This window comes from Schistocerca serialis, chromosome 9, assembly GCF_023864345.2.
Source record: "Schistocerca serialis cubense isolate TAMUIC-IGC-003099 chromosome 9, iqSchSeri2.2, whole genome shotgun sequence".
Lineage (NCBI taxonomy): Eukaryota > Metazoa > Arthropoda > Insecta > Orthoptera > Acrididae > Schistocerca > Schistocerca serialis.
The window spans coordinates 319194543-319206890 of record NC_064646.1 but is presented as its reverse complement, the minus strand read 5'-3'; the positions used below and the strand labels follow the sequence as shown (position 1 = coordinate 319206890).

Here is a 12348-nt window from a genome sequence, read left to right as displayed (position 1 = left end):
TTGTAGACATAAACAGATTGGAGCGAAGGTTCCGTACAGTCCATGGACTTCATTTAAATACGCCAGGAAAGAAATTACTAGCCGAAAAAATACGTACTTGCATTTCGAAGAAGAGTGAAGAAAAAAGTATAAGTGACAAACAAACGGAGATTAAGAAGTGCTTTAGACGAGTTCCAAGCTGTGCCATCGGCCAAACGCAAATTACCAAGTGGTTTAAACCGATTAGGCAAGAAACAATCAATCAAGTCGTCAGCCAAATGAAAATTATGAAATGGTTTAAACTGAAGAGGACAGATGTGGATGAAGCAAAACTTACACAAGCTCCAGAAGTTAACTCACCTGCTGATTGCCACCAGCGAACAGAAGCCACACACAAGAAAGATACAGAAAGTTTTTTAGGGTAAGTGCTGTATTAGAAATGCCATTAGATAAAGAATCAGAAACTGTTTCAACTAAAGTTACTAAGTACCCAGATTTTGCTATACTACACCATAACGTTCAGTCACTCACAAATAAAATTTACATGTTGGAAGCACTACTCCAGTATGCACTAAAATTAACCTAAATCTCAGGATATAGATTAGCAAGTCATTTTAGCCGAGAGTTTTCCAAACATGGTGGCTCTGCTGTCTTTGTGAAAGAACAAATAAAGTTCTGTGATGTCAATAAAAGTTATATTGACTCAATTGAAAAAGACTTTGAACTTTCCATTACCAAACTGCCAGAGCTTAATTTCATAGTTATTAACATATATAGAGCACCAAGTGGAAACCTGTCAGTCTTCATGAATAAACTAGAGGTTCTGCTGAACAGGATCAGTACACTAAATATGAAGATAGTGCTTTGTGGGGATTTCAATATTGATTTTTCAAAAGACAGCAGCAGCAGAGATGCTTTGATAAATATGACCAACACATTCAATATGATCCCCACAATACACTGTCCAACAAGATTAACAGAATGCACAAATTCCATTATTGACCAAATATTCATCTCAGAAACAACTTACAGATTCACAAGCAGAGTACTGAGCATGGGTTATAGTGATCATGAGGCACAGCTGCCGTGTATAGAAATGCCAACAAGTAGTAGCAGTCCCGGAAAAGTAGTTGAAAAAAGAACCTTTTCTGAAGATAACATTATAATTTTTAATCTCGTACTGGCGAAGGAAAACTGGGGAAGCATCGCCACTCAGAACAATGTTGATAGCATGTACATGAGTTTTCAGAGCATCTTTCTTCACTATTTTAATGTAGCATTTCCAAAAGTAGTAAAAACAGTAAAACCTAACAATAATAAGCAATGGGTAACTAAAGGCATAAAAATTTCCAGTGAGAGAAACAGATTTCTGCAGTACTCTTGTAAGAAATATAGAGTAAGCCAAGAATTCGCAGATTATTCAAAAGCCTACAAAAGAATCTATGGTAGAGTAGTCAAAGAGGCAAAAATTATGTGGAATGACAATTTGATAAGAAACGCGTCTAGCAAAATGAGATCCACATGGAGAGTTATAAAGAAAGAAACTTGTAGCTCAGTGCCAAAGAAAAAGAATGTATCATTAACACTAGAAGGCTCAAAAGTCACAGACCCAAAAAAAAAGAATGTAACACTTCAGTTGGGTCATTCATGAAATCCTGACAAAGCATGTTGGAATGCATTGTGTTGTCACCAAGTTTGTCCCATGGCTCATGAGTCAAGACCAGAGAGACCTTCACCTTGCAATCTGTGAAGAGCTTTTGGATTGTGCAAATGAAAACATGTTCATTAAGAGAAAAAAAAATTGTGGAAAAATTCAATGAATACTTCAACCTCACTAGCTGAAGACCTCATTCAAGTACACTGTCAAAGACCAGTCCCAAGTTTCTCCAGCAAGTCAGTGATCTCGACTGCTTCTATGTATGTGTATGAAACAAACCCCAATGAAATTATAAGTAAAATTAAATCATTAAGCAATAAAATGTCAAGTGGTCTTGATGAAGTACCTGATTTCATATTAAAAGCATGTGCTCACCACATAGCAAACCCCTTGACAAAAATTTTCAACCTCTCTTTAAAAACTGGTGTATTCCCAGATATTTTTAAAATAGCAAAAGTTTCACCACTGCTAAAGAAAGGTTCTTCTGAAAAAATATCAAACTACCGACCCGTGTCACAGTTAAGTTCCTTCTCAAAAATTCTAGAAAAACTCTTCTATGACAGGCTTTTAAGTTTCGTAAATAAGTATGCACCTCTTACAGTACAACAACATGGTTTTAGAAGGTCTAAATCTACACAGGCAGCAATTTTCGAATTCAATCCCTTGATCAACATAAATTAGCTGCAGGTATTTTTCTAGATCTATCAAAAGCCTTCGATGTCCTGGACCATAACATTCTGCTTGAAAAATTAGAAAGAGGAGGAGTAAGAGGTGTAGCACATAGCTGGTTGTGTTCATACATAAAAAACCGCAGGCAGAAAGTATCACTTCAGTATGAATTCATCAAAATGAATAAAACAAGAAACAACTCCTTTCTTTCTAGGGAATTACCAATAAAATATGGTGTACCACAGGGCTCAATCTTAGGTCCACTACTCTTCTTGATTTATGTGGACGACTTAGTTGAATATATGAGTCCCACAAAAACTATCCTGTTTGCTGATGACACCAGCATATTGCTCACTGGATCCAGTCCAGAAACTTTGCGGTTCACAGCAGAAAGTTCTATGAAAAGACTTTCTGAGTGGTTCACAAAAAACAAACTCATTATAAATACTGAAAAAACTGTGTGTGTCGATTTTCATTTAATTCCTCCAACTAATCAAATGTCTATTCAAGCCTAATTAAAAACTAATCCCCTAGGAAATGTGTCACAAAATTCTTGGGTCTTTGGGTTCAGCAAGACTTAAAGTTGGACACACATATAAATAACTTGTGTAGAAAACTATCATCTGTGTGCTATGGCCTAAGAATTTTAAAGGCTACAACAAGCAAAACAACAGTACTGCAGGCACACTATGCACAGTTCCACTCACTAATCAGATATGGGATCATTTTCTGGGGATACTCAACTTACAGTGTAAAGGTTTTTAGAATGCAAAAAAGAGCTTTAAGAGTAATTTGTGGCCTTAAAAAGATGGAGTCCTGTAAATCCCATTTTACTGAGCTTGGTGTCCTAAATATTCCAAGTTTATTCATTTATGAAACTATCTTGTACACTAGGGACTATCTCCTGAAAACAGGCAAACTGCTACAGAACAAAAGTGTACACGACTATAGTACCAGAAGGGAATCAAATATACATCAAAAATATCACAGAACAACCACCTATCAGAGGAGCATAATTAACATTGGTGTAATACTACACAATAAGATACCAGAGGAAATAAAAAATACTACTCATCCAATATTTAAAGCTAAACTAAAGGCATTTCTAATAAAGCACTGTTTCTATTCTGTCAGAGAATTTCTGAATAAGTAACGAAATTAATTTGTAGTAGGTTCCTAATTTTAATTGCTAATACTATGTATTATTGTAACTTATCTTTGACCTGTCCAATATCAATTGTACAATTTGTGCTTTTATTACACTGTTGAAACTAAAAGACAAGCAGCACATTTGTATTCCATTAATCAGGTTTTTGGTACAAAATTTTGCTAAAACTTGTAATGGAAGGATTGTTTTGAAGAGTTTTTTCCAGTCCATTGTGTTAGATACATTCACCCGAATGACAATAACTGTATTACAATTGTTAACCAAAGGCGCAACATTCTCATATGGCTCATTTGCTGTTATCCTGTAAAGAAGACAGGCACAATTAAGACATTTACATTGATATTCCTACTAGGTGTTTCCATTATTTCATTTGGTAGTTCATTACCTTCAAAAGGTGAGGATCTTGTCTGAAATAAGTTTTAACCTTTCGAGTAGAGACAGCATCTGTGAGCATTTCATTAATCTTCAGAAGTTTTAGTTCAGTAGTAAGAAGAGGTCATACACATTTGTATATATGAAGTACTTCTTGAATATGGCATCATTAGTTGTCTTCAACACCCTTTCTCATTTTGAGCTTAAAATTGTTTTCATGTCAGAAACATTTAATTAAGGAAACTAGTAAATTATCAAACGGAATTGTTGGCCTGGGGGAAATGTTTAGTGTTGCTAGTAGGCACATGTAAAAGTAATTTTAATTTCAGAATTACCCGCTTTCTCACTTCAGGTCACTTTTGCTTTTGAATTTGCTTGTCAGCAATACTAAAACTTTAGCCCCTGTAAGGTAATTATTGACCAGCAACTGTCCATAATTTATTGTAATTGTAATCTTATGTTGTTCTTCGTTGCTGACATTTCAGCATTTTCACACCATACTTTGAAATTTTGCACAGATGTGGTATTTACAATGCCATTGAAGAAAAGCAATCCAAGTGGAAGCAAACGTTCTTCTTCAGAGGGTACAAATTCAGATATGGGTTACGAGACCCAGGATTCAGCAGGAGAAGATAATCAGGGAGAACAAACAAAAAATGCCGAGGAACAAGAAGAAGAGGATTTAGATGACTTTGATGATGAAGATGGAGAAGACTGGTTGCACAGTATGGGCATGGGGAAAGAAGAAATTCGGAAACTGAACAGTAAACAGGTAGAAATCTGAACATTTACTTATCAGTTATTATTATTTTATGAAACACAATGAAATGAAAGTTGTTGGTTTCTGTGGATCTAAAAGGGTCCGAGGTAGGTGTTGTGTCTACAAGTGTATCCACAGTATGGTTTATTTTTGTGTGATCTTATGTATGTACACAGGAGGCTCCACCTAACACTATCAGTCTCATTTTATGTAACCCATAGTTTTCAGCCCAGTTTTGACAAATGGTGGCTCATTCAGTATACATTAGAATATTTTAGATTGTACTACTTTGCCACCATACAAAATACTTAAAACTATTAAAATAACTCGTGCTTCAATCATCTTACAGTAGTTTTTATCAGGATATACACTGTGTCTATTGAAAGTGGATACTTCAATATGTTATCTCTCTACTGGTGTCTCAAGACTGCTGACGTAAATTTCTATTCTCCCTATAATATCACTACATAGTATGTTGTAGAATTGAGGGAGGGAATATGGGAGATTATGGCAAATTTCAAAGCTTGCTAATAATTTGTAGCTCACTGAAAATTGGTGGTAAAATTCTGGGTGCTGTTTTTTCTTCCAGTACACCTGAATAATTACAGGTCAGTTTTCCCTATTCAGTTTGGTTAGACAGTGTGGCAACATCCATTGATTCTTCTCCCAGGTGAGCACACTCTGCCCAATGTACCAGAATTGCTGGCTGTTGAGCTGGTGGAGCTCTGTAAACAGTCTTCCCTTTTGATGTTGTTAGATAAATGCTTTAACTCTTAAAGTTGTCTTTCTTTGTGTGTTCATTCACAGCTGCCTCACAAACAATTTGGCTCCCTAGAATTTCATAGGCTGCCTACAATTGCAGCAATGTTCTGCTGGTTCCACAGAGTCATTTACAAAAGGTGATGCACAATATATGGCAAATTTCTCTCACCTTTGAGAGCTCGTGCACTAAGTATGGCAATCGGCTGTATGGGAAATGTTGCAACATACAAGACTGTTCTCGCAGTGTTGTGTATCCCTGTTTTTTGGCTATGGAACTCATCCTTTTGAGCAGGTGCTTCATTAAGCAACATAGCAAAGGGAAAGCCACACGCCACATTTTTTTTAATAACATGAGAAAATGTTCTAATTCTTGTGTAGCACAGTTCCAATGACTATGATGCAATACAAACCCGCTCTTTTCAGTTCCAAATAGACAAACCAGCCTTTTGAAATCATCTGGTTATTTTAAAATGATGTACCTACGTTAGAATGAATGTCTGTGTCTGCAGCAGTAAGTTTCTTTCCAAGTACTCTTTGCTACTCATCTAGCACCACAAAATAACATGATTACCCTCCTCCCATGTATTGAATAATGAATAAAGTATTAAGTAAAATTTCCCTGATGTAGCTTTGACAATGCTAGTATGGACATATTACAGCAACACAATTAAACAATGGAAAATCCACAGTGGAATGTAACAGTATTATAAAAATGAAAATTGCTACTCACCATATAGTGGAGACGCTGATTCGCAGATAGGCACAAAAAAAAGACAGTTCCAAATAAAGCTTTGGCCCGTAAGGCCTTCATCAAAAATAGATGACAGACACACACGCACGCGCACAATTCGTGCACACGATTCCAGTCTAAGTTAACTGTAGCCATGCTGCGAGCAGCGGCACCAGTGCATGATGGGTGTGGCTACTGGGTGGGGGGTAAGGAGGAGGCTGGAGCAGGCAGGGGGAGGGATACTAGGGTAGGGGTGATGGACAGTGCAGTGCTGCTAGGGAGCACGTAGGGACAAGGTGGAGAGGGTAGGGCAGCTATGTGCAGTTGGGAGGTTAGACGGAGACAGGTGGGGAGAGGGGGTAGTGGAAAAGGAGAGAAGTAAAAAGACTGGGTGTGATAGTAGAATGAGGGCTGTATAGTGCTGGAATGGGAACAGGGATGCTGGATGGGTGAGGACAATGACTAATGAAGGTTGAGGCCAGGAGAGTTATAGGAACATAGGATATATTGCAGGGAAAGTTCCCACCTATGCAATTCTGAAAAGCTGGTGTTGGTGGAAAGGATCCATATGGCACAGGTGGTGAAGCAGTTATTGAAATGAAGGATTTCATGTTTGGCAGTGTGCTCAACAATTGGGTGGTCCACTTGTTTCTTGGCCACAGTTTGTCAATGGCCATTCATGTGGACAGACAGCTTGTTAGTTGTCATGCCAACAAAGAATGCAGCACAGTGGTTGCAGCTTAGCTTGTAGATCACATGACTGGTGTCACAGGTAGCCCTTCCTTTGATGGGTTGGGTGATGTTTGTGATCGGACTGGAGTAGGTGGTGGTGGTGGTGGTGGTGGTGGTGGTGGTGGTGGGAGGGTGTATGGGACAGGTCTTGCATCTAGGTCTATTACAGGGGTGTGAAACATGAGGTAAGGGGCTGGAAGCAGGGGTTTTGTATGGATGGACGAGTATATTGTGCAGGTTCAATGGATGATGGAATACAACTGTGGGAGGGGTGGGAAGGATAGTGGGCAGGACATTTCTCATTCCAGGGCACAGTGAGAGGTGGTTGAAAACCTGGCAGAGAATGTAATTCAGTTGCTCCAGTCCTGGGTGGTACTGATTTACTCGGGGAATACTGCTAGACTGTGGGACTTTGGAAGGTGGTGGGAGACTGGAAAGGTAAGGCACAGAAGATTTGTTTTTGTTGGTTGGGAGGATAATTATGATCTGTGAGACCCTCGGTATATTTTGAGAGAGACCACTCGTCACTGCAGATTCAGCAACCGTGGGTGGCTAATCTGTACGGAAGGGATTTCTTTGTATGGAATGGGTTGCAGCTGTCGAAGCGGAGGTATTCCTGGTGGTTAGTAGGTTTGATATGGGCAGAGGTACTGATGTAGCCATCTTTGAGGCGGAGGTCAACATCCAGGAAGGTGGCTTGTTGGGTTTAGTAGGACAGGTGAAGCAAATGGGGGAGAAGGTTCTGGAGGAATGTGGATAGTGTGTCCTCACCCGTGTTCCAGATCGCAATGATGTCATCAGTGAATTTGAACCAGGTTAGGGGTTTAGGATTCTGGATGTATATGAAGGATTCCTCTAGATGGCCCATGATGCCATGCGGGTGCCCATAGCTGTACCCTTGGATTTGTTTGTAGGTAATGCCTTCAAAGAAGAAGTAATTGTGAATTTGGATATAGTTGGTCATGGCGGCGACTAGGAAGGAGGTTGTTGGTTTGGAATCCATCGAGTGTTGGGAAAGGTAGTGTTCAATAGTGATAAGGCCATGGACATTAAAGAAATGGAGGTGTCATCAATAGTGACAAGCAGGGCATCAGGTGGTAAAGGGACAGGAACTGTGGAGAGTTGGGGGAGGAACGAGAGAAGAAATTCTCTTAGTGGGGGCACAGTAACTGGCCACAATGGGGCATACTGGGTGGTTGGGTTTATGGATTTTAGGAAGCATGTAGAAGGTAGTAGTGTGGGGAGTGGTAGGGGTGAGCAGAGAGATGGACTCCAGTGTGAGGTTCTGGGATGGGTGTAAGAAATCGAGGAGTGACTGGAGATCCTTCTGGATTTCTGGAATGGGGTCACTGCGGCAATGTTTGTAGATGGATGTATCTTACAGCTGGCAGAGTCCTTCTGCCAGGTAATGCTTGCAGTTCAAAGCAACAGTGGTGGAGTCATTGTCTGCAGGTAAAATTATAAGGCCGGGATCAGTTTTTAGACGGTGGACTGCAATTCTTTCTGCGGATATAAGGTTAGTTTGCATGTTGAGGGACTTTGGGAATGATGGTGAGGCAACATTTGAGGTTAAGAAATTCTGGAAAGTCAACGGGGTGGTTTGGGAGCAGTGGGGGTGGATCACGGTTTGATGGAGGAGTGAACTGAGTTAGGCAGAGTTCAACATTGGTCTTTGCTTGAGTCTGATTGGTAGGGTTGGTGGCGAAAAAGTATTTCTACTGTAACAACCAGAAGGAGAGAAGGTGAGGTGAGATGATATTTAACAAGTCCTGCATGATTGAATATGGGAGTGGGGCAAAAGGCGAGACCTTCGGAAGGGACTAATATTTCTGTGGGGCTAAGGCTTCTGGAGGAAGGATTCATGACACTGTTTCAGGTCCGTTTAGGTTCAGAATTCTGTGTGGTGGTGGGAGTGAGTTTGGGGGGTGGGGTAAATGTAGTAGGTCTGCGAGACAGGGTTTGTCAGCTGAGGCGGCGTGGAGGAGGTATGGAGGTTGTTGTGGTACTTTTTTCTTTTTCCGTCATCAGTCTACTGACTGGTTTGATGCGGCCCGCCATGAATTCCTTTCCTGTGCTAACCTCTTCATCTCAAAGTAGCACTTGCAACCTAAGTCCTCAATTATTTGCTTGACATATTCCAATCTCTGTCTTCCTCTACAGTTTTTGCCCTCTACAGCTCCCTCTAGTACCATGGAAGTCATTCCCTCATGTCTTAGCAGATGTCCTATCATCCTGTCCCTTCTCCTTATCAGTGTTTTCCACATATTCCTTTCCTCTCCAATTCTGCATAGAACCTCCTCATTCCTTACCTTATCAGTCCACCTAATTTTCAACATTCGTCTATAGCACCACATCTCAAATGCTTCGATTCTCTTCTGTTCCGGTTTTCCCACAGTCCATGTTTCACTACCATACAATGCTGTACTCCAGACGTACATCCTCAGAAATTTCTTCCTCAAATTAAGGCCGGAATTTGATATTAGTAGACTTCTCTTGGCCAGAAATGCCTTTTTTGCCATAGCGAGTCTGCTTTTGAGGTCCTCCTTGCTCCGTCCGTCATTGGTTATTTTACTGCCTAGGTAGCAGAATTCTTTAACTTCATTGACTTCGTGACCATCAATCCTGATGTTAAGTTTCTTGCTGTTCTCATTTCTACTACTTCTCATTACGTTTGTCTTTCTCCAATTTACTCTCAAACCATACTGTGTACTCATTAGACTGTTCATTCCGTTCAGCAGGTCATTTAATTCTTATTCACTTTCACTCAGGATAGCAATGTCATCAGCGAATCTTATCATTGATATCCTTTCACCTTGTATTTTAATTCCACTCCTGAACCTTTCTGTTATTTCCATCATTGCTTCCTCGATGTACAGATTGAAGAGTAGGAGCGAAAGGCTACAGCCTTGTCTTACACCGTTCTCAATACGAGCACTTCGTTCTTGATCGTCCACTCTTATTATTCCCTCTTGGTTGTTGTACATATTGTATATGACCCGTCTCTTCCTATAGCTTACCCCTACTTTTTTCAGAATCTCGAACAGCTTGCACCATTTCATATTGTCGAACGCTTTTTCCCGGTCGACAAATCCTATGAAAGTGTCTTGATTTTTCTTTAGCCTTGCTTCCATTATTAGCCGTAACGTCAGAATTGCCTCTCTCGTCCCTTTACTTTTCCTAAAGCCAAACTGATCGTCACCTAGCGCATTCTCAATTTTCTTTTCCATTCTTCTGTATATTATTCTTGTAAGCAGCTTCGATGCATGAGCTGTTAAGCTGATTGTGTGATAATTCTCGCACTTGTCAGCTCTTGCCGTCTTCGGAATTGTGTGGATGATGCTTTTTCGAAAGTCAGATGGTATATCGCCAGACTCATATATTCTACACACCAACGTGAATAGTCGTTTTGTTGCCACTTCCCCCAATGATTTTAGAAATTCTGATGGAATGTTATCTATCCCTTCTGCCTTATTTGACCGTAAGTCCTCCAAAGCTCTTTTAAATTCCGATTCTAATACTGGATCCCCTATCTCTTCTAAATCGACTCCTGTTTCTTCTTCTATCACATCAGACAAATCTTCACCCTCATAGAGGCTTTCAATATATTCTTTCCACCTATCTGCTCTCTTCTCTGCATTTAACAGTGGAATTCCCGTTGCACTCTTAATGTTACCACCGTTGCTTTTAATGTCACCAAAGGTTGTTTTGACTTTCCTGTATGCTGAGACTGTCCTTCCGACAATCATATCTATTTCAATGTCTTCACAATTTTCCTGCACCCATTTCGTCTTAGCTTCCCTGCACTTCCTATTTATTTCATTCCTCAGCGACTTGTATTTCTTTATTCCTGATTTTCCCGGAACATGTTTGTACTTCCTCCTTTCATCAATCAACTGAAGTATTTCTTCTGTTACCCATGGTTTCTTCGCAGCTACCTTCTTTGTACCTATGTTTTCCTTCCCAACTTCTGTGATGGCCCTTTTTAGAGATGTCCATTCCTCTTCAACTGTACTGCCTACTGCGCTATTCCGTATTGCTGTATCTATAGCGTTAGAGAACTTCAAATGTATCTCGTCATTCCTTAGTACTTCCGTATCCCACTTCTTTGTGTGTTGATTCTTCCTTACTAATGTCTTGAACTTCAGCCTACTCTTCATCACTACTATATTGTGATCTGAGTCTATATCTACTCCTGGGTACGCCTTACAATCCATTATCTGATTTCGGAATCTCTGTCTGACCATGATGTAATCTAATTGAAATCTTCCTGTATCTCCCGGCCTTTTCCAAGTATACCTCCTCCTCTTGTGATTCTTGAACAGGGTATTCGCTATTACTAGCTGGAACTTGTTACAGAACTCAATTAGTCTTTCTCCTCTTTCATTCCTTGTCCCAAGCCCATATTCTCCTGTAACCTTTTCTTCTACTCCTTCCCCTACAACTGCATTCCAGTCGCCCATGACTATTAGATTTTCGTCTCCCTTTACATACTGCATTACCCTTTCAATATCCTCATACACTTTCTCTATCTGTTCATCTTCAGCTTGCGACGTTGGCATGTATACCTGAACTATCGTTGTCGGTGTTGGCCTGCTGTCGATTCTGATTAGAACAACCCGGTCACTGAACTGTTCACAGTAACACACCCTCTGCCCTACCTTCCTATTCATAACGAATCCTACACCTGTTATACCATTTTCTGCTGCTGTTGATATTACCTGATACTCATCTGACCAGAAATCCTTGTCTTCCTTCCATTTCACTTCTCTGACCCCTACTATATCTAGATTGAGCCTTTGCATTTCCCTTTTTAGATTTTCTAGTTTCCCTACTACGTTCAAGCTTCTGACATTCCACGCCCCGACTCGTAGAACGTTATCCTTTCGTTGATTATTCAATCTTTTTCTCATGGTAACCTCCCCCTTGGCAGTCCCCTCCCGGAGATCCAAATGGGGGACTATTCCGGAATCTTTTGCCAATGGAGAGATCATCATGACACTTCTTCAATTACAGGCCACACGTCCTGTGGATACACGTTACGTGTCTTTAATGCAGTGGTTTATACATAGGGCACAGTGGGACACTCACTGAGGTAGGAGCCATATGGTAGGGAAATTGATGCAGAAGCAGTCTACGTCTGACCAGGATATTGCAGAGATTTGGGGGGAGGAGTGGGGGTGCCAGAAAGCTATTCCAGGTGTGGTGAGCAGAATGGAAATGGACCTCATTTCAGGACCTGATTTTAGGAAGTCATAGCTTTGTCAAAGTAGCTGACTGATATACTCAAGAACAGGATAATACTGAGTGACAAGAGGTGTACTCCTAGGATTTTTTTTTTTGAAGGTTCAACATTACCAGGACTGGGTGTGATGCCCCCGAAAATCTGCTTTTCAACTTGGGCTGGTGTGGTACTTTTGTCCTGTGAAGGCTGAGTAGAGAATGTTGGTGTATTACTTTAAATAGTTGGCATCCGAACTAAAACATTTGCCTAGAATGACAAGGCTGTATGGGAGGGAACG

General features: G+C 40.4%; 1 protein-coding gene across 1 annotated transcript in view; it reads left to right on the top strand.

The window, feature by feature from the left end:
* The window catches only part of LOC126418570 (protein downstream neighbor of son homolog), a 93079-nt gene that overhangs the window by 65570 nt on the left and 15161 nt on the right, over positions 1 to 12348 (top strand). Inside the window, exon 7 of the mRNA XM_050085387.1 lies at positions 4364 to 4617. Within this exon, the coding sequence (XP_049941344.1) occupies positions 4364 to 4617 (254 nt within the window). The remainder of the gene's footprint in view (positions 1 to 4363; positions 4618 to 12348) is intronic.